This window comes from Eschrichtius robustus, chromosome 2 (assembly GCF_028021215.1).
Source record: "Eschrichtius robustus isolate mEscRob2 chromosome 2, mEscRob2.pri, whole genome shotgun sequence".
Taxonomy (NCBI): domain Eukaryota; kingdom Metazoa; phylum Chordata; class Mammalia; order Artiodactyla; family Eschrichtiidae; genus Eschrichtius; species Eschrichtius robustus.
The window spans coordinates 117,706,306-117,728,576 of NC_090825.1; the positions used below are offsets into that span (position 1 = coordinate 117,706,306).

Here is a 22,271-nt window from a genome sequence, read left to right on the forward strand (position 1 = left end):
CTCATTTGATTGCACAATAAGGGGTAGTCGGTGGAATGAGAAACAGAACATCCTGAGACAGCATTTTCAGCACAAGCTTTATAAAGAACAGAAGAACACGTTTCTCCACATTGTACTCAGTCCAGCAGAGCTCAGGCTCTGGGGCTCTTGCTCTTAATCCTCAGTGGAGGCTTCAGGCTTTGCCACTTAGCACATTCTCCAGGGCTCTGGTTACCTGATCAGCACTGAAGTTGTTCAGAGAGACATTCTTCTCTTGGCCAAATGCTGAAGAGAGAGGGACATGATTAAGTATCCACTCTGCACTGTACGGGCTACCAAAGTATAATAAAAGGTCTCTGTCTTCAACTTACAGTCTTGGTAGGATAGGAAGGGCAGTAGAACTTCGGCTGATTCTGGGCAGTCATAATGGGAAGGAAAGTGTTTCAGGGACGTTTTAAGGGGCATGGTAGGCATTTATTATTAACCATTGTGAGCAGTGTATTACATGAGCCTGCGTTTTAATGGTGCCCATTCAATGGCTCCCATTGTTCCTCTAAACTAAAGTTATTTGTGTCCATCTCCTTCTCTAGTCTACTGGCTTTTGGAAAGAAAACCTTTGTTCCTCCTCCAAACAATGTTTAGTGCATGGCATACTGCAGTTGTCCACTGTTATAACGGATCTGCCTTGGGTGTGACTCCCTGCTGTCCCCCAGACATTCCTAGGGCGAGGTTTAGTTAAAAGCCGTGATTAAAAATACATTAAAAAAAAAATACCATTATTCAGTAAGTATAAATATTTATTGTGTGTCCCTATGTGTCAGGCAACATGACAGTAATTTTCAAATTGTAAAATGACACATAGGTAATATATTAATAAGTATGTGGTAAAATTAAATAGGGTAAAGGGACAATGTTACAGACCTGGCCAGGGAATGCCTTTTTGAGGAGGCTGAATTATAACAAAGAGCCAGCCATGGAAGTCTGGCAGAAGTGCAGTCTGGGAAGGGGGAACAGATGTAGAAGCTCAACCCTGTTACACATCCTAGCTGAATAACCAAAGAATCCACCCCTCATATTAATTAAGGTTAAATGAGATTTAGGCAGGAAAGCACTCATCACAGGGCCTAGCAGTAAGTGCTCAACACAGTCATTATTTTAGGTTTTTACTATTGAGATTCTCACACTCTACCTGGACCGGCACTGACCACACAATTTGGAAGGACCTACATTGATGGACTGGACCAGCATCCCTTCTCCCCTATCTGAAGCCTGTTCTGAATTACAAAAACGACAGCTCCTGATCTCTATGCAGGACAGGGCCCGCCTCCACATAGATGTTACTAGGACACAAAGCATCCTGTAACCCTGCGAATGTATATTTCCTTATCTGCAACGAGGTCAACAGCAAGTCCGAATTCAGCCCCTGTACAGGTTTCTGTGTGACCTTGGGCGGCCCTTTCTCTTCTCGAACCCTTGTTACTCCACCGGGGTCTCAGGCCCCCGGCGTCCTGTGCTCACCGTAGCGGGCCCATAGCTTGGGCTGCACATCGGAGCACTCGCGGATTAGGATGGGCAGGTCGGGGTTCGCCTTCTTCAGCTCCACATAGCGTTTCTCGATGAAGTCCCTGCAGGGCCGGAGAGAGCACCGTGCGTGCGCTGTGGGCGCAGGCCTCCTCAAACACCCGGGAGGTCGAGGTCGTGACCCCGGCGCCCCGAAGCCCGCCCGCCTCACCGGGCCGCGCCTCACCTGACTCCCTGGCTTCCGGGCGAGCGCTGGCATAAGTGGATACGAATCTCACGGAGGCCCAATGTGGCACGGATCCCCCGACTCGCTGCGGCAGCCGCCATCTGAGCTAGTACCAAATCATCCGCCCTAGACCTTCCGGCCAAGTGATCCTATCAGACCAGCCGCGGACGCTCCAGCCCCGGGATAGGTTGGCTGACGTAAGGGGCGGGGCCAAGTTTAGCCAATGCCATAAAAGCATTGCAGGTCAACTCTTACTCGGATTTCTCCGCCCTCCGTTGCGGCGGAAAAGTTGGGGCACGAAAGGCACTGTGGGTGGACTTCTGAGGTGCATTGTGGGGAGTCGCCTGTCGTTGGCGTGTTGTTGTGGATCCTCGGTCGTTGCTGGGGTTGAAACACCGCGGACGAAATGCCGGAGCGAGATAGTAAGCCTCGGGTCATCTGCCCTTTCTTCCCTGCGGGACTCGGGACACTTGGCGCGTTATTTTGGCCTCAGAATTTAAGCCGGCTGTGTGCGCGAAGGTGGAGGGGGGCCGGGAGTGTGACGCTTGGAGCCTGGCGAAGCAGTTGGGCCCCGAGCGAGGCCGGGCAGCTCCAGGCTGTCCCTCAATCTTGTCCTTGCCCCAACCCACGACAGATGAGATTTATCTGTGAACCACCCCCAGCCCCCGTCACTTAATTTTCGGTTCCGTAAATTTATCTTTCGCGTAGTATCTTAGGTGTCATCTTCAAGAAGTCTTTGCTGATCCTCCAGCGCTGGTTTAGGGGCCCCCTTCTCTGAGCTCCCATAGCTCCTTGTATTTTCCTGCTTCAGCACTTGTTACCCTGTATTGTCAATGTCGACGTTCTTGCCTTTCTTCCTCACTAGATTGTGAGCAACTCGACAGGAAAAGACATCTGTATTGTTCACTACTAGATCCCCAACTTTTGCACAAGACCTGACTCTAAAGAGATTGTTTAAATTAACATCAATTCCTTTTCTTAGGCGAGCCGTTCTCCAACCCTTTGGCCCCAGATGGCCACGATGTGGACGATCCTCACTCCTTCCACCAGTGAGTGTTTTGATGTAGAACCATGGGAATGAGCTGGGTAATGAGTAAAGTGGTGGTGGTGGTGGTGAAAGAATTCTGAATGTCTTGTCAGCAAGGATGACCAAAAAATCATACCGCTTGCCTCTTTATCTTTGTGAACTTTAACTGGATCAGGCCAACTGCATAAGAATATTAGAGGGGAAATTATGGCAGGGAGAGTGCTAGTTTTTAAAATTGATGTTTAATTACACATTATATAGGAATTAATTCTTTTTTTTTTTCACACACACTGTATTTTATTTTTACAAGAGATAAATAGACTGACACCAAGCATTGTACATGGATGACCACAACAAAAGCAACAATGATTGCAATTACCAAACATGAAACACACTCATACTATGTCATAAAGGAATTAATTCTTATAGAAAATTAAAACATCAGAATAAGGGTAATGTTGTCTTTGATAACATCCCCAGTTCCATCCCCTTTCTTAGAGGTAACCACCGTTACCTTCTTTACACTTATCTTTTTGTCCTACTCTTTTTAAATGCATTTGTATACACACATTCATATCTGAGTAAAATACATCATTGCTTTGTGAATTAAAATATTAAAATTAATCGGTGTTATATTGTCTTTATAACAACTTTGCCACCTGTGTTGGGTTTTTTTAGTAATTTATTTATTTTTGGCTGCATTGGGTCTTCGTTGCTGCGCGTGGGCTTTCTCTAGTTGTGGCGAACGGCGGCTACTCTTCGTTGCAGTGCGCGGGCTTCTCATTGCGGTGGCTTCTCTTGTTGAGGAGCACGGGCTCTAGGCGCGCAGGCTTCAGTACTTGTGGCACACGGGCTCAGTAGTTGTCGTGCATGGGCCTAGTTGCTCCATGGCATGTGGGATCTTCCCGGACGAGGGATCGAACCCATGTCCCCTGCACTGACAGGCGGATTCTTTTTTTTTTTTTTTTTTTGACAGGCGGATTCTTAACCACTGAGCCACCAGGGAAGTCCCTGTCACTCATTCTTTTTTTCTAATTTTTAAAAAATTAATTTATTTTTGGCTGCATTGGGTCTTGGTTGCTGTGTGTGGGCTTTCTCTAGTTGCAGAGAGCAGGGGCTACTCTTTGTTGTGGTGCGTGGGCTTCTCATTGTGGTGGCTTCTCTTGTTGCACAGCATGGGCTCTAAGCGCGCGGGCTTTATTAGTTGTGGCATGCGGGCTCAGTAGTTGTGGCCAATGGGCTCTAGAGCACAGGCTCAGTAGTTGTGGCACATGGGCTTAGTTGCTGTGCAGCATGTGGGATCTTCCCGGCCCAGGGCTCGAACCCATGTCCCCTGCATTGGCAGGCGGATTCTTAACCACTGTGCCACCAGGAAAGTCCCAGCGTCTCACTCATTCTTGATTTATCAAACTTTTTTTTTTTTTTAAACTGAACTCTTTTTTTTTTTTTAATTATTATTTACTTATTTATTTATTTTTGGCTGTGTTGGGTCTCCGTTTCTGCGCGAGGGCTTTCTCCAGTTGCGGCAAGCGGGGGCCACTCTTCATCGCGGTGTGCGGGCCTCTCGCTATCGTGGCCTCTCTTGTTGCGGAGCACGGGCTCCAAACACGCAGGCTCAGTAGTTGTGGCTCACGGGCCTAGTTGCTCCGCGGCATGTGGGATCTTCCCAGACCAGGGCTCGGACCCGTGTCCCCTGCATCGGCAGGCAGATTCTCAACCACTGCGCCACCAGGGAAGCCCCCAAACTTTTTTTTTTTTAGTAGCCGCGAGCAGTGGCTACTCTTTGTTGCATTGCGCAGGATTCTCATTGCGGTGGCTTCTCTTGTTGCAGAGGACGGGCTCTAGGTGCGCGGGCTTCAGTAGTTGTGGCACAAGGGCTCAGTAGTTGTGGCTCACGGGCTCTAGAGCGCAGGCTCAGTAGTTGTGGCACACGGGCTTAGTTGCTCCGCGACATGTGGGATCTTCCCGGACCAGGGCTCAAACTCATGTTCCTTGCATTGGCAGGTGGATTCTTAACCACTGTGCCACCAGGGAAGTCCAATTTATCAAACTTTTTAATCGTTAACACTCTGATGCATTAAAAGTGGCATGTTCTTTGTTTTAATTTGTATTTCACTGATTTCTAGTAAAGTGAAGCATATATTTTACATACTCCTTTTCCAATTCTTACTGGGTACTAATTTTTAAAATTTTCGCTCTCTAGATCAAAACTCACTAATGAAGACTTCAGGAAACTTCTCATGACCCCAAGGGCTGCACCTACTTCTGCACCACCCTCTAAGTCACGTCACCATGAGTAAGTTCTGGGGTGATCCAATCTGTTTCCCATCTCCTTCCTATGGAAAATTTATTGAACTAGATATCTTAGGAACTGGGAAGCTAGTTCTCTTTTGAGGTCCATGGTTCTGATTCTCTGCCTTTTGAGATTGAAGCTCCAGGAAAGACTGGGATGCTGTATGGGTCTCGTTTTTTTAAAAATATTTATTTATTTATTTGGCTGTGCCGGGTCTTATTTGTGGCACGCGGGATCTTTTAGTTGCTGCATGCAGGATTTTTAGTTGTGGCGTGTGAACTCTTAGTTGCGGCATGTGGGATCTAGTTCCTTGACCAGGGATTGAACCTGGGCCCCCTGCATTGGGAGCATGGAGTCTTAGCCACTGGACCACCAGGGAAGTCCCATGGGGATCTCATTTTTTCTCAGAGTATGTTCCATGGACCATTTGTACTAGAGTTGCTGCTGGTGCTTAAATAAGTAGATTTCTGGGTCCATTCCAGCCCCACTGACTCAGATTCTAGGGCAGATATTTGGGGATATATAATTTTAATAGTTCTTCAGGTGGTTGTGATGCTTTCTAAAGCTTGAGAACCACTCACCTACAAATACCGACATGGATCTCTGCCTGATTGAAACTGGTTACCTATTGCTTTGGTCAGTATTCTAAGCCTTTCTTCAGTCTTCATAGCTACTTCTTGGGGTTTCTGGGGCTGTGGCAATATTTCACAATCAGTGAATTTCTTTCTTTCCTAGGATGCCAAGGGAGTACAATGAGGATGAAGATCCAGCTGCACGAAGGAGAAAAAAGAAAAGGTAAAGGAAGGATGGAGGAGTGTTGGGTTTTATGGTGGATAGTGTTCAGGGAAAAGGAGTAGGGGCTAGTTATGAGGCAAGAGACCGAGGTTTTCCTTTCTCGTCTTGAGATTCTCTGCTTTCATAGTGGAGAGGAATGATATTTAGAATGGCCGTTTAGGGCTTTGGAGTCAGCTTGTGGTGTTTTAATCTTATCTTTACCAGTTTCTAGCTGGATGCCATGGGCATTTTGCTTAACCTCTCTAATCCTCAATATTCTCATGGGTAGAATCAAGATAGTGATAATAACTTTTATCAGGTTGTCATGAGGATCAACTGTGATAGTCCATGTAAACACTTAGTACCAGTGCCTGGCATATAGTAACCACCCAGTTAATTTTGGCTGCCGTCATTATCATTGTCATTGCTATTATTTATATGATACTAAGCTTCCAAGACCTGGTACTTTGCTTTTTTCTCTCTTCTTGAGGAGGACTGGCAAGGAATGACATATTTTCAGGTGAAATTTGGAACATGATAAAAATTCAGAGACTTCCTGGTTGCCATATGGAAAAGTCTCATACTTGTAGAGACTCGGTGATGTAGAGTTAGGTGACATCAAAGGATTCTGAAGTGACAGATGGAGTATACTATGGTGGCATTAGAACAGTGTATCTGTGAGCTGGAAGATGCTGTAGTTCTGCTTTTGAGGAATATCAAGAGGTGGCCAGCAGTTCTATGAGGACATATACGAGCTTTCAGCATAGAGAGTTGGGTGAAGGTGTAGGGAAACAGGCAGGAACAGTTCTGCTGAGCCTTACACATTTGCCTTTCCCTGGTCACAGTTATTATGCCAAACTTCGCCAACAAGAAATTGAGAGAGAAAGAGAACTAGCAGAGAAGTACCGGGACCGTGCCAAGGAACGGCGGGATGGAGTGAACAAAGATTATGAGGAAACTGAGCTGATCAGCACCACAGCTAACTACAGGGCTGTGGGCCCCACTGCTGAGGCGTGAGTACCGAGTGGGCCAGGGCATGGTTCCCTCAGCATTGCAAAGTCATACAATGGCAGTATGAATTCTTCCTCACATTTTCCTTGCTCTGGAAAGCCATTTCCCCATGCCAAGCCATTTCAAGAGGCACTTGCCACCCACAAAGGATGGTTCTTATGTGGCCTCTTTCATTCTACAGGGACAAATCAGCTGCAGAGAAGAGAAGACAGTTGATCCAGGAGTCCAAATTTTTGGGTGGTGACATGGAACACACCCATTTGGTGAAAGGCTTGGATTTTGCTCTGCTTCAGAAGGTGAGCCTTGGTTGGTAGATGGAGAGTAATACTAGCATGCTGAATGCTCTTATCAGTGCCTTTTGGGGTGAGGAGGGAGACTGCTGTTAGTTCAGACCATGTAGAAGAACTAACGGTGCCCCCTCTGTAGGACTAATTGCTATTCATCCTTCAAGTCTCAGCCTCAGTTTTATCTTCTTGGGGAAACAAACCTTCCCTGATCACCTGGGTGTTGTTAAGTCTCCCCACTCCTCACCTCCCACTACCTGCACCCTTGCATAGCTCTTCTGTTTTACTTACAACAGTTATCACACTTTGTTGTTTAATTGTTTAATTTGTCTGTCTCTCTTTTTATAAGCTCCATTAGGGCAAGGACTATATTGTCTTGTTCAGTACTGAGTTCTTAGTTCCTGGCACAGTGTGGTACAATGGTGTTCAGTAAGGATATGTAAAGTGAATAAATGTCTAAACTTTAATTGCTTTCCTGTTAGGTACGAGCTGAAATTGCCAGCAAAGAGAAAGAGGAGGAAGAACTGATGGAAAAGCCCCAGAAGGAAACCAAGTAAGTATACATCAGGGAGAGCTTGAGAGTTTAGAAAGATGGGGCCAAAAGTAGGAACACATTTAGCAAAAATGTTCTTTTTGTCTTTTCAGGAAAGATGAGGATCCTGAAAATAAAATTGAATTTAAAACACGTTTGGGTGAGTACGGAATTTCTACGCTAGTAGCTCTGCATTCCAGGGGAATTGTAAGGAATTTAGTGCTGTGGACGGAATATGCTTCCCCTTTCCCTCAACGTACTTTTATCTCTTTTTTGTCCCCAAACCAGCTAGTTCCCACAAAATACTGTAATAGAACTCAGATGTAGACTTAGTTATTTCATATATATTACTAATGTCCCCTCAGTTAGGTTGGAAGCTCTTTCAGATTTGGGCTTATCCATTAAGGGAGGTAGCATGGTTGATGATTAAAAACTCAGAATTCAGAAACCTGCATTTGAATCCTGTAATGAAATCACACTAAGCATGTAATTTTGGGTGCAACAAACTTAACTTCTCAGCTCCTGTTTGTCCACTTGCAAAAATGGGGTTAACGTTCACCTCATGGGATTACTGGGACGAAGAGAAATAATACATGCAACGTGCCTATCACACTGAGCATATAGTAGAGCTATTTTTTCCCATCTTCATCAGTATTACCTTAAACTTCATCCTTCTTCCTCACAGGGCCTAATACAATGCTAGGCACATAGTGCCCTTGAGAAGGCAGTGTAGGAAGGGTGGATAAGAGCTCAGGCTTTGGAGTTAAACGGCCGGAGTCCCGTTCTTTGTTCTGTCGCTTAGTAGCTATAGGACTTGGCAATAGTCATATGACTTAAGTGGTACTAAATCACTTACTTCTCAGCCTTAGTGTTCTTATCAGCTAAAAGGAGATAATAACGATCACCTCACAGGGCTGTTGTGAAGACTGAATGAAGCAAAGCATGCATAACACTTGGCATGGTGGCTGGCACAGAGTAACCACTTAGTAAACGGAGGCTGTTATTGTAGAAGTTTCTCACTGGCTACTTGCTGCTCTTTCTCTTTTTGTAGGCCGAAATGTTTACCGCATGCTCTTCAAGAGCAAAGCATATGAGCGGAATGAGCTGTTTCTTCCAGGCCGCATGGCCTATGTGGTAGACCTGGATGACGAGTATGCTGACACTGACATCCCCACTACTCTTATCCGCAGCAAAGCTGATTGCCCCACCATGGAGGTGAGTGACCCAGGTCCCGAGAGCCTGCTATGTGAGCCTCAAACCCGGGAATCAGCTTCACTTCTGCCCTGAGCCTCATCTACCACATTTAACCAAGTCCTGTCCACCTTTTAACCTCCTAAATCTCAGTTGAATCCATTCACTTTTCTCTATCTCCACCAATAACACAATAACATTCCAGTCTAAGCCATCGTCTCTTGGGACTTCCTTAGTGATCCAGTGGTTAAGACTCTGTACTTCCAATGCAGGGAGCATGGGTTCGATTCCTGGTTGGGGAACTAAGATCCCACATCCTGTGCGGCATGGCCAAAAAAAAAAAAAAAAAAAAAACCATCATCTCTTGCTGGAACTATTAAAAGGGGCTCCTAGTTGGTTTCCCCACTTCCACTCTGGTTCCCTTCCAATATTCTATTTATTTTTAGTATCGTTGAGATGTAATTCACATACCAAACAGTTCACCCCTTTAAAGTGTACAATTCAGTGGCTTTTAGTATTTTCATAGAATTGTACAACCGGCATCAGAATCAATTTTAAAACATTTTCATCACCCCAAAAAGAAACCCTGTACTCTTTAGCCATTACCACTCCCCACATCTTTCTGTCCCCTTTTCCATTATCATTTTTACACATGGCCAAAGTGATCATTTAACAACATGACTTTTTCTCATCATGGTTTAGAAGCTTTTTTTTTTTTTTCTGCCTTCACTACTGTCTTTTTTTTTTTTTTTTTAAGACAATTTTTTAGAGCAGTTTAAAGTTCACAGCAGGGCTTCCCTGGTGGCGCAGTAGTTAAGAATCCACCTGCCAATGCAGGAGACACGGGTTCGAGCCCTGGTCCGGGAAAATCCCACATGCCGCGGAGCAGCTAAGCCCGTGTGCCACAACTACTGAGCCTGCGCTCTCGACCCCACGAGCCACAACTACTGAAGCCCACGTGCCTAGAGCCCGTGCTCCGCAACAAGAGAAGCCACCACAAAGAGAAGCTCACGCACCGCGACGAAGAGTAGCCCCCACTTGCCACAAGTAGAGAAAGCCTGCACACAGCAACAAAGACCCAGTGCAGCCAGAAGTAAATAAATTAATAAATAAATTTAAAAAAAGAGTTCACAGCAAAATTGAGAGGAAGGTACAGAGATTTCCTGTATGCGCCCTGCCCCCGGTTTAGAAGCTTTTGATGGTTTCTTTATTTTTAAAAAATATTTATTTATTTTAATTTTGGCTGCATCGGGTCTTAGTTTTGCGGGATCTTTGTTGCAGTGCATGGGCTCTATAGTTGTGGCTCACGTGCTCAGTAGTTGCGGCGCAAGGGCTTAGTTGTACCGCAGCATGTGGGATCTTACTTCCCTGACCAGGGATAGAACCTGTGTTCCCTGCATTAGAAGGTGGATTCTTAACCACTGGACTGCCAAGGAAGTCCCTTGATGGTTTCTTAGTGTTAGGATAAAGACCAAAATCTTTTTTTTTTTTTTTAATTAATTAATTAATTTTTGGCTGCATTGGGTCTTCGTTGCTGAGCGCAGGCTTTCTCTAGTTGCGGTGAGCGGGGGCTACTCTTCGTTGTGGTGCCCTGGCTTCTCATTGCAGTGGCTTCTCTTGTTGCAGAGCACAGGCTCTAGGCGCGCGGGCTTCAGTAGTTGTGGCTCGCGGGCTCCAGAGCGCAGGCTCAGTAGTTGCGGCGCACGGGCTTAGCTGCTCCGCGGCATGTGGGATCTTCCCTGACCAGGGCTCAAACCCGTGTCCCCTGCATTGGCAGGCAGATTCTTAACCACTGCGCCACCAGGGAAGCCCAAGGCCAAAATCTGTATCATGGCTTGTGAGGCTCTGTAACTCCTGGCCTCTCCAGCCGTTTTCTACCATGCTTCCCAGTTTGTTCTCCAGTCATCCTGGCTTTCTTGAACGTACTAGATTCACTTATGACCCAGGCCTTTGTATGCTGTTTCATCTGTCTGGAATATCCTTTTACAACACCTCCTTTCCCTGTCTTCACCTACTTAATTCTTACTTATCCTTTAATTTGTTAATTTGTTAAGTAAATGAATGAGTAAATGAAGAGAGTCCTGCTCAGTGGGATAACATTCTTGCTCCTTGGGGGTTTTCAGGCCCAGACCACACTGACCACAAATGACATTGTCATCAGCAAGCTCACCCAGATCCTTTCCTACCTGAGGCAGGGTACCCGCAACAAGAAGCTCAAAAAGAAAGATAAAGGTAATCTGGAGAGTTAGGGAGAGAAACCTTACCCCTGGAGGGGCATCTGAGATGGAACCAAGGTCTCCTGGAGCTTCCAGAACATTGGGAGGCTCCTGGGGACCAGAGAAAAATGGGAGCAGTGGAGCATTAGCAAGGGATGGTTACATCCAGGTTCTGTCTGCGTGACCCACCCAGGAAGCAGTGGTCAGTTTTGAGGCTTGAGGAGGGGGAGTATGGGGTAGCTTTTGTTGTCCCATCTTTTAAACAGAAGATGTTTAAAAGGGCATTGAGAACTGAAGAGCGTGGTGAGGCTGAGTGGGAAATAACTCAGGAGTGTCTTCCTCACTCCTCTCTTTATGTTACAGGGAAAATGGAAGAGAAGAAACCTCCTGAGGCTGACATGAAGTATGTATCCTAGCCCCTGCCCCCTGATCTAAGGGAGGAAGGGCCTCTGGGTTTCCTGTCTTTGGCATTTCGGGGAGGCCTTGGTGTGAGAATCTGGAGAAGTGGCTGGGGGAAATGGAAGTTTGTGTGACTTTGTCATCTAGGGATCTCTGTTTTCCTAGTATATTTGAAGACATTGGGGATTATGTACCCTCCACAACCAAGACACCTCGAGACAAGGAGCGGGAGAGATACCGGGAACGGGAGCGTGATCGGGAGAGAGACAGAGACCGTGACAGAGAGCGAGAACGCGATCGAGAGCGGGAGCGGGACCGAGAGAGAGAAGAAGAGAAGAAGAGGCACAGCTACTTTGAGAAGCCAAAAGTGGACGATGAGGTGAGATGTAGTCCCGGGCACTAGGTGGAGGAGCTGCCCATCTCTGTGGCTGCCCAGCCAGGTACAGAACCCCTCTGTTATATAGGTGGCTCATGGCTCCACAGCAGCAACTGGGTCAATTAATCCAGGGTAGGAACCATCCTGGAAATGGGGGCAGGGGGTAGGGTAGGGAATTGATTCAAACTTGAGGGAGAGATGAGTGGGCATCCCTCCTGGTGACACTCACTTCAGTTTCTGTTTTCTTTCCAGCCCATGGATGTTGACAAAGGTGAGTTTTACCCATGGCATCTTGCATTGGCTCTGGCAGTGCTCCTTTCCTCTGGGCTGAGAGTCTGACCCAGAACTCAGAGTTGCCAAGGGTGGGACTGGGGGACTTCCTAGTTCTGGGTTCTCGGAAGATCCATGTCTTGCTTTATGGAATAGACAGAAGATGAGTCTGGAGTTCTGTCTGTCTTCCTGGGCAAGGGCAGGGCATATTTGCTCTGTTTGATATAATTCTCCCAGCTGTGGGGTTCTGAGGACGTGGGGCAGGTTGAGTGGACAGTATTCTGGGCACACTAGTGCATCTCAAGCAGAGTAGCTCATTTTGAATTGGAATTTTATTAAAACTTTGTTAGCTAAAGGGTTCTGTTGCTTAAAAAATGTTGTTGTGAAAGGCACAGGTGGGAAGTGTGTTGTGGGGAAGAGGTTGTAAGTTCCTTATTTCAAAGTCTGAACAGAGTTCTCTTTCACCCAGGACCCGGATCTGCCAAGGAGCTGATCAAGTCGATCAATGAAAAGTTTGCTGGATCTGCTGGCTGGGAAGGCACTGAATCATATCCTTTATTTCAGCGTGTTCATTCCAACTCCACCTGCCCTCCCTGCTTCCCCACAACCTCCCCGCCCCATCTTGCTCTTTCCCTTTTGTGCTGAATTTTGATAAGGCTGAAGTCATGACTTTCCCCTTTCTCAGAGGACTCATTCACGTTCATAGCCCTCTCCTTAGAGTTTTCATGTTGGGGCTTCTAGCCCTTGGCCCTTCCTGCTTGAAGTTTTTCTGCTATTGGTAGAATTATTTTCTTTAACATAGCATATGCTGAAGAAGCCAGAGGACAAGAAGCAGCTGGGTGATTTCTTTGGCATGTCCAACAGCTATGCTGAGTGCTACCCAGCCACGTATGTGAGACTCTGTTAAAGAAGGGAGGCTGGGGTGATTGCAGAACAAGGTCGGGGGGGAGGGGGAGTGAGATGGAAATTTGATTTGTTGGGACCCAGGGGTACGTCTTACTTGATAAAGTATTCTTTTAGGCTCTGAGTGGGAGGCCTAGGAGGTATGGTTGTTCCTAGGCATATAGCCTCTTAGTGGGTAGGTTTCTGCATGAACCATAGGAGTCTGGGTCTGCACCATCTCTTTAACTGTTGTTTCTCTTTAGGATGGATGACATGGCTGTGGACAGTGACGAGGAGGTGGATTATAGCAAGATGGACCAGGTGTGGAGCTGGAAGGATGGATGGGGACAGTTAATCTTTAGCGCATATCCCCTTCCCTCCTCCCAAATGATCTGTTTCATTTCCTGGGCCTCATCTTCCTTCAGCTGCAGCAATAGGAGCAGCAGCATTGTGGGGTCGTGGGCAGCTTAACTGTTTTAAAGCGTCTGTACAAAGTCAAATGAGATAGGGCCATAAATATATTTCTTTTTATTTTCTGTAAAGTGCCAGGCTTTGATTTCCATCCTAGGGAGTAAGCAGGCCTTTAGTGCACATGTAGAAAGGGAAGAAGGAATTACAGTTTTTAGAAAATACCTGGAAAACAAACAAACAAACTGAGTTTTATTATAGCCAGGATTGACATTTTCCTCTAAGCCTTAAAACAAAAACAAACAAAAACACCAACAAACACTAACACCATTAAGGGTGAAGAAGTGTCATCTACTTTTCCTTGTTTTCTCTGTACTGCAATGCTTAATAGCATGGTTTAATTCTATCTTGGAGCCTTGCTTAACCCTGGCTCTGCCAGGTATTGGTTTTGTGACCAAGCCCAGTTTCCTCACTAGAAAAATGGAGAGATCTATAGTTCTCTCTTAATAGAGTTTTTGAGAGAATTAAATAAGATACATGTTTAGTGTTCAGAATGATGCCTGGCACATAGTAAGTACACAGTTAACATTTATTATTGTTTATTAGGGTAGGATTTATGAATGATAAAACCTGGGATTATGGGAGAGCCTGGCTTTCATCAAGGGCTAAAATTTCCTTTCCACTGACATCTCTTCCTTCCCCGCCCCCCCATTCTGTCCTGCAACAGGGTAACAAGAAAGGCCCTTTAGGCCGCTGGGACTTTGATACCCAGGAGGAATACAGCGAGTATATGAACAACAAGGAGGCTTTGCCCAAGTGAGTCTTGGTACTAAATACAGCCAAGAGTGAGGAGAGGGATGGTGGTGGGGGTGGACTAGCCCACAGCAGGTTAGAGGGTGTAGTCTGGCTGAAACATTCTGAAATCGGTTCTCTGCTCACCGGGTCTCCTGGGAACACCTTGCTACTGCTATTCAACCTTGGATGCCTTCTTCCCTCAGCTGCCCTTTTTTTCCCTCAGGGCTGCATTTCAATATGGCATCAAGATGTCAGAAGGACGTAAAACCAGGCGCTTTAAGGAAACCAATGACAAAGCAGAGCTTGATCGCCAATGGAAAAAGATTAGTGCGGTAAGTGGGACTGGTTCTGGGTGGGAGGGCTACAGCTGGGAGGAGATACTGGCCCACAGATTCAGGAACAGGCAGGGGGTCGGAGAGCCATGGAAGTAGGAGAGAGGTCAGCCTTGGGTCTCAGGTGAGCTTAGACTGGCAGCATAACCATCAACTATAACTGTTCTTTTTGCAGATCATTGAGAAGAGGAAGAAGATGGAAGCCGATGGGTGAGCAGCATTATTCTTCCTCTGTGAGACTGGTGAGAATTGCTTAGTATATTGATCTTATGCTCATTTCTCTTTCTATTGCAGGGTTGAAGTGAAAAGACCAAAATACTAATCTCTGGTTCCAGCCCCAAGAATAATCTCCACAAGGATGTGCTCTCCACTGCTCGCTTTCTACAATTCCAAAAATGTTGCACGATGTTTTTTTTTTTGAATGTATATAAAATTTCATTGTATAATCTTTTGGTTCCATTAAAATTGGTTAACCTGCTGTCTTATCTTCTCTATGTTGAGGGCCCAGATGCACCAAGAGGGCTACTAATTCCATATACATGTGATTGTATAAAAATCACATGGAGAAAGTCAGCTCAGTCCTTTCCTGAGCTGTGGCTCTAGATTCCTAAGCAGGATATATACTAGCCAGGGTGCCCAGTGGAGGAGGGAAGAATGACCCTCACTGTCAGGCAAGAGGTGTACAGAGAAACATAAGGATGATTGGTCTTAAATATCAGACTCATCTGGGCCCATCCGGGGACCTAGTCTTAGGGCAGAGGTTCCCTGGGAATTAGGGTCAGCCCAGTGGGCTACCAGTCTGATCCCAAGGTTGTGCAGGACTGGGCTCTAGGTAAAGGCACCTGATGAGAAACACTCCTGGGAACAAAAACCCTTCACAAATTTATGCCCTTCTGGGATCTTTAGTAATTCCAAGCACAAATCACTGCTTACCTGGTTGAAGGGGAAGTGCCTTGGAGAATCCCTGTCCTAGACCAGAAGAGTTTAGTGCCCTTCAACACACTGAAAGTTTGCCAAGGCCCAGGGTGGGATCCCTGGCCTCCAAATCACTCCATCCTCACCCTTTTCCTCTTGGCTCATTGCCAGCACTTTGGTCTGGTACTCATCAGCAAAGGTCACCAGTTCTTTCTGGCTGGATCCATAGCTGCCACTGCCTGCCCTGAGCTAAGACCTGTGGGCTTACAAGATCCAAGAAAAGCTAGATGGCTACTTTAGCCATTGCCTTTGGTTACTTTCACCTTGACAGGGCAAGAGCTTTTTGAGGAAGCCAGCTTTATGCATGGCGCCTAGGAGGCTGAAATTGGGCACTGTCTGCAATAGCACCTAGAATGGCTAATTTCAGACAGTAAGTGACACCCTGATGTCATGGCTGTAGGAAGCAGTCACAATTACGAAAAAGGTCACAGAGACCCACTTGGCTCAGATGAAGGTACCTAGAGGGTCACTAAGATCGAGACCTTCTGGGGGTTGACTGCCAGTTTAAAATAAGTTTCTGCAAGTACCACCAAGCCTTGTGAAAGTAACCAAGATCCAGACAGGAGCACATGCTCCTCCTTACCTGCCCCACCATACACAGTGCTCTCATCTTTGTGGAACCTTTGGTAACCGGAATGTCCAGAACGTCAACTGTTGTGCCCATTTTTCCTTTTCAGCAACTCCTTGCCAGCTCTCAGCACTGCTGGCCCAGTCCTGCTGAGGGTCTGCAGCCAACCGATAGGAACGGGCGGGGCGCTGTTGCTTTGGCCACGAGGATGTTCAGCATGGAGGGCTGCAGCTTAAGTGTGTGCGCGGACTGCCTGCTGTCTACGACCCCCGCAGGTCAAATTCTCGCGGCGTGGGCTTTTGTCGCTTATTGACCAAACTGGCTGTCGCTTGTCTTGGTCTTTCACCAAACCATGAACGACTGGCGTCCCGCTCTTCTCTCCCGAAGGCAGGCAGTCATCCTTTACTGATTGCGGGAGACACTACCAAACTGTCAGCACCGCTCAGGAAAAGCGGAAAGGACTTAAACGCAGTTCCCGACTTTACGTGAAGTCACCAAGGAGAGGACTGATGGTTGCGCCGTCTATCTGACACAAGAACCTCCTCCGCTGCAACACTGGGAAGTAGCGGGATTAGGAGGCCGGGCTCCTCGGGTCGGTCCCTCCCACCAGCTGAGTCAGGCCCCACCTTCTCCGGGTTTCGGAGAACGCCTTGACGCCACTTCCTGCCTGGCCCCCTACCCCGGAAGCGGTGCCCTGGGCCACTCCCGACGAGTGACTGGTGCTTCGGTTCACCTACCAATTGCTGCGCGGCTCGGATCCTGTGCTTCATGGACCGCATGTGTGAGGAGAGGCCCGCGGAGGATGAGAGAGACGAGGAGGACCCCGACTCCACGGAAGCCCCAGCCCGGATCCGGGACACTCCGGAAGATATCGTGCTGGAGGCTCCGGCCAGTGGACTGGCGTTCCATCCGGCCCGCGATATCCTGGCGGCTGGGGACGTGGACGGGGACGTGTTCGTGTAAGTGCGGGGCAGAGATGGGGGCGTGGTGAGCGTGGTGGGTGTGGGGCTGCTCGGTCTGGAAGCTCCGCAGCGATGGAGCTGGGATGAGGAGAGAAAGTTACAGGGAGACTAAGTTTACAAGACTCAGTCTTGTCCAATTCGTTTAATAACGTTAATTCGCCTTTAAGCAAGTTACCACACAAATCTATTGAAAGAACTGAGAGACAAAGTGGCTGGAAAGTCGTGACGGAGCCCGGACATGCTGCAGGCGTTGAGGACACTGTTATTTCCCACCGAAATATTGTATTGATCCTGAAACAGGACCAACGGGGCCCCCTGCTTTCGCTTCTTGCCCACTTTAATTGATCTTTCAAAAACACAAATCCAACCACCTCACTTCCTTGATTAAAAGCCTTCAATAGTTTACCTTTGCTTTTAGAATTAAGTTGAAATTCCTTACTCCGGCTTTCAGGGCCTTGACCATCTGGCCCTTGCTCACTTTTATTTTTTGTTTTCTGTGCTTATTCATCGTTACCTTTTTAATGTACCTTGAAGCCTCAGCTCCTTTGCACATGTTATTCCTTCTTCCTGGAATTTCCCTCACTTGCACCTATTGTCCCAGAGTTCCCAGCATCTCTTCACTCTTCAAACATGTCTCAGACTAAATTAGATTACCTGTTAGATGCTGCCTTGGCACCAGATACCTTTTCCTCATAAACTACATAATGGTGTGTAATCATACATCCGTTTGCATAATTATTTGAACACTGTCTCCTCCACTAAAAAAATGTTTTTTAAACTTTTTTGACCTCGCCCCACAGTAAAAATAGCTTTTATATTATGTGTGATGCACTCTAATATTTTCTGATTTATTTTATTCTGTCGTTATTGCGAGCACACACAGAAAATGCTGATTGCAGCTCAGTAATGGGTCATGACTAGCGTTTGAAAAACAACGTTCTGGAGTGTAATCTGTAGTCTCTTTAGTTCTCCATTTTATCTCCTGCTTCTAGCCCAGGGTTAGTGCTCAATACACGTTTGATTTTGAATAAAAGATGTAGGCTGGAAGCAGTGAAAAGCCATTGAAGGCCTTAACCAGGAGAGTTGTGCTATCAGATTTACTTAATGAATTTAAACCCCAAATCCCTCATTAGCTGCAATGGCCTTGGGCAAGTTAATTTCTGATTTTCATCTTTGAAAATGGGAACAGTAGAGAATTCTCTGGTGGTCCCATGGTTAGGACTCCGTGCTTTCACTGCCAGGGCCCCAGGAACTAAGATCCCGCAAGCCCTGTGGCTCCGAGGAAGGAGGGAGGGATGGAGGGAAAGAAGGAAGGGAGGGAGGGAGGGAGAAAAGGAGAGAGAGAAAAAAAAGAGAAAGAGAGGGAGAGGGGGCTTCCTGGTGGTGCAGTGGTTAAGAATCCGCCTGCCAATGCAGGAGACACGGGTTCGAGCCCTGGCCCAGGAAGATCCCACATGCCACTGAGCAACTAAGCCCGTGCGCCACAACTACTGAGCCTGAGCTCAAGAGCTGGAGTAACTAAGCCCATGTGCCACAACTACTGAGCCTGAGCTCTAGAGCTGGAGTAACTAAGCCCATGCGCCACAACTACTGAGCCTGTGCTCTAGAGCCGGAGCAGCTAAGCCCGTGCGCCACAACTACTGAAGCCCACGTGCCTAGAGCCCGTGCTCCCCAACAATAGAAGCCACCGCAATGAGAAGCCCGCAACCGCACCGAAGAATAGCCCCTGCTTGCCGCAGCTAGAGAAAGCCGCACACAGCAACAAAGACCCAACCCAGCCAAAGATAAATAAAATAAATAAATTTATATAAAAAAAAAGAGAGGGAGGGAGGGAGAGAGAGAGAGAGAAAGGCAGGCAGGCAGGGAAGGCAAGGCGGGAAGGAAGGACGAAAGAAAATGGGAACAATAATACATACCTTGCAGAGAGGTTTACTACTTTTATCCATGTTTACAGTGCCAGATACTTGGGAGTCACCCTGGACTTTTCTTCACACAGCCCCCTGGCTTCTGTTTGTCTCCTCTTCTCTACCCTCAGCCACTGCCTTCTGGAGGCCTCAAACTTCTCCCATGACCATTCCAGAGAGGTTCCTTTTTCCCAAAGGATTCAATTCAGACTTCTGCTTGGCCTACATGGTTGTCTCAAAACTAGTCCAGCCCATCTTTCCAGATTCAGCTATACTCTGTCTGCCCACTTGAACTCTCCTCATTCCTCGTGTCTGCCCTGGGAGAGACATCAGCATCTGCCTCCAATATCTGCCCTTTGTTCTCTGCCAAGTGACCTACTTGTTCTTCATGATCCAACTCACATGTCATCACCTTAGTTAGCTTTCCAGGGCTCTCTTCCCTTCCAAAGTATTCATTCAATCTGTGTTTATTAAGCAGCTTTTTCATGCTAGGCACTGGGACAGAGCAAACAATAAGTAGACCCAGTTCTGCCTGCCTGGAACTCACTAGCAAGCAAGCACTTATTCATTCAACGCTTTTTGAAGATCTGCTGAGGCAGGCACTAGGGATAATCTCTGACAGGTACTTGCCTCAAAGCTGAGCTTACAGGCTGGTGCCTCTCTGCTCTACCTCCCTTTTCATCCTTCCGCCGCACGTGTTCACGGTGTGCCGTAATTTTTTTTTTTTTTTTTTTTTGGCTGCGTTGGGTCTTCGTTGCTGCACGCGGGCTTTTCTCTGGTTGCGGCGAGCGGGGGCTAGTCTTCGTTGTGGTGCGCAGGCTTCTCATTGCGGTGGCTTTTCTTGTTGGGAGCATGGGCTCTAGGTGCGTGGGCTTCAGTAGTTGTGGCACACAGGCTCAGTAGTTGTGGCTCGCAGGCTCAAGAGTGCAGGCTCAGTAGCTGTGGCGCACGGGCTTAGTTGTTCTGCAGCATGTGGGATCTTCCCAGACCAGGGCTCGAACCCATGTCTCCTGCATTGGCAGGCGGATTCTTAACCACTGTGCCACCAGGGAAGCCCAATGTGCCGTAATTAACTGTGGCTTTCTTTAGCTGCTGTAGACCTGGAGTGTAATATCCCTGTCTTACTAATCTTTACATTTCCAACTTCTGGGCTGTTCTGTCATTTTTGGACCTCCAGAGTGATACAGACCTAATCTTTCCCCAGGTTAGGGCTTTCAAAGATGATGAAGAGGGGTGGGGTGAGGTCACAAAAATGTACATTGAATGAAAAAAGGACCTCACATTTGAAGCTCATTGAAGATGGGAGAATGGGGGACTTCCCTCATGGTCCAGTGGGTAAGACTCCGCGCTCCCAATGCAGGGGGCCCAGGTTCAATCCCTAGTCGGGGAACTAGATTCCGCATGCATGCTGCAACGAAGATCCTGCGTGCTGCAACTAAGACCCGGCACAGCCAAAATAAATAAATAAATATTAAAGAAAATAATAATATAAATACCTATTCATTTAAAAAAAAAGAAAATGGGATGGTAAGCTCCTTGGGCTTGGAGGTGTGCAAGCAGGAACTCCTAGGTAGGTGGAAGTTTGGCTAGTTGGTCTCTGTACTCCCAGGTGAGGTCTGGAGTCATTCACTCTTCTTCCGTTCTCCCAGCTTTTCCTACTCCTGCCAAGAGGGAGAAACCAAGGAGCACTGGTCCTCAGGTCACCACCTCAAGTCCTGCCGAGCCATTGTCTTCTCTGAAGATGGGCAGAGTGAGTATTAGGAAAGGCAGCCACCAGTGTGGTGGTGGGAAGGGAGCAATGAACACCATGACCTGGGCATTTCCCCTTCCCTCCCCACAGAACTTGTTACTGTCTCCAAGGACAAAGCCATCCATTTTCTAGATGTGGAGCTGGGACGACTGGAAAGACGCATTTCCAAGGCTCATGGGTAAGGGGAAGCCAACTGTGTGTTGAGATAAAGGGTAAAGATTGATTGGTACATCCCTACTGGGACAAAGGTGCTCAAAGAAGTTCTGTATCTGTGTCTCTAGTGTCCCCATCAACAGCCTGCTGCTGGTGGATGAGAATGTTCTGGCCACTGGGGATGACACAGGTGGCATCCGCCTCTGGGACCAGCGGAAGGAGGGTCCCTTAATGGATATGCGGCAGCATGAGGAGTACATTGCTGACATGGCTCTGGACCCAGCCAAGAAGCTGCTGCTGACAGCCAGGTACAGCCTCAAAGCTGCATCCCCTCCCTTCCGTGTTAAATGTTTCCCTCGGTGGGTACCTCCAGCCAAGCCTGCTGCTTTGCTCTCTCTACAGCGGAGATGGCTGCCTTGGTGTCTTCAACATCAGACGACGCCGGTTCGAGTTGCTCTCCGAGCCTCAGTCTGGAGACCTGACCTCTGTTACACTTATGAAAGTACAGCTGGGTGCGGCGGGATGGGGGTGTGCGATAGGGACTTGGTTTGATGTGGCTCCACAAACATGGTTTGCCCTGTTTCCCTGCAGTGTGGGAAGAAGGTGGCCTGTGGCTCCAGTGAAGGTACCATCTACCTCTTCAACTGGGATGGCTTTGGGGCCACAAGTGACCGCTTTGCCCTGAGAGCGGAGTCCATTGACTGCATGGTTCCAGTCACTGAGAGTCTGCTGTGTACCGGCTCCACTGATGGAGTCATCAGGTGAGAGGAGGCGGATGGCCCTCCAGTCACAGGAAGGGCAAACCTAACCGGCCCATACCGAATGCTTTTCTTTCTGTCCAGGGCTGTCAACATCCTGCCAAACCGAGTGGTGGGCAGTGTGGGCCAGCATGCCGGGGAACCTGTGGAGAAGCTAGCCCTCTCCCACTGCGGCCGCTTCCTGGCCAGCAGTGGCCATGACCAGCGCCTCAAGTTTTGGGACATGGCCCAGCTGCGGGCTTTGGTGGTGGATGACTACCGCCGGCGCAAGAAAAAGGGAGGGCCACTACGGGCGCTGAGCAGCAAGGCCTGGAGCACCGATGACTTCTTTGCAGGACTGAGGGAGGAGGGAGAGGACGCCACAGCTCAGGAGGAAGAGGAGGAAAGTGAGGATGACAGTGACTGAGGGAATGAGCTGAATCTCAGGATGGGTTCTCAGTGGACAAGAGTCTTGCTTTCTGGGCTGGATCCCTAGAGAGGCTGGGAATTTAAAATATCCTATTGTGCACAAGAAGATGCTCAGGATCGGCACACTGATGTGGGGAAGTACTTGCCCTGTCGCAGCTGCTCACTCCACCAGTGTAAGACAAGCCCACAGCTGGGGCAAGACGGCACGGACACAGGTGTATACCAACCAGGGGTTTAATATAAATACAACCAGCATAGAAAAACTCAAAACTACGCA

General features: G+C 47.7%; 3 protein-coding genes across 3 annotated transcripts; 2 read left to right on the plus strand and 1 right to left on the minus strand.

The window, feature by feature from the left end:
• Window positions 1–63: 63 nt before the first annotated feature.
• NDUFA2 (NADH:ubiquinone oxidoreductase subunit A2) lies at window positions 64–1,889 on the minus strand. The gene is made up of 3 exons (XM_068536026.1): window positions 1,727–1,889; window positions 1,498–1,604; window positions 64–264 (listed from the first exon to the last, which is right to left on the minus strand). The coding sequence occupies exons 1-3, from the start codon at window positions 1,825–1,827 to the stop codon at window positions 173–175; spliced, it is 300 nt and encodes a 99-aa protein (XP_068392127.1). The 5' UTR covers window positions 1,828–1,889; the 3' UTR covers window positions 64–172.
• Window positions 1,890–2,014: 125 nt separating this feature from the next.
• Window positions 2,015–14,994, plus strand: IK (IK cytokine). Its single transcript, XM_068536027.1, has 20 exons — window positions 2,015–2,148; window positions 2,709–2,775; window positions 4,957–5,049; window positions 5,782–5,841; window positions 6,666–6,833; window positions 7,013–7,127; window positions 7,598–7,668; window positions 7,761–7,807; window positions 8,699–8,862; window positions 10,962–11,070; window positions 11,418–11,457; window positions 11,619–11,832; window positions 12,082–12,100; window positions 12,569–12,647; window positions 12,907–12,987; window positions 13,245–13,302; window positions 14,117–14,205; window positions 14,408–14,516; window positions 14,692–14,726; window positions 14,811–14,994. Exons 1-20 carry the CDS (start codon window positions 2,133–2,135, stop codon window positions 14,836–14,838), a joined length of 1,662 nt encoding a protein of 553 aa, XP_068392128.1. The 5' UTR covers window positions 2,015–2,132; the 3' UTR covers window positions 14,839–14,994.
• Window positions 14,995–16,739: 1,745 nt separating this feature from the next.
• Window positions 16,740–22,125, plus strand: WDR55 (WD repeat domain 55). The gene is made up of 7 exons (XM_068536032.1): window positions 16,740–17,018; window positions 20,575–20,675; window positions 20,766–20,853; window positions 20,957–21,136; window positions 21,231–21,330; window positions 21,420–21,589; window positions 21,671–22,125. Exons 1-7 carry the CDS (start codon window positions 16,828–16,830, stop codon window positions 21,990–21,992), a joined length of 1,152 nt encoding a protein of 383 aa, XP_068392133.1. The 5' UTR covers window positions 16,740–16,827; the 3' UTR covers window positions 21,993–22,125.
• The last annotated feature ends 146 nt before the right edge of the window (window positions 22,126–22,271 follow it).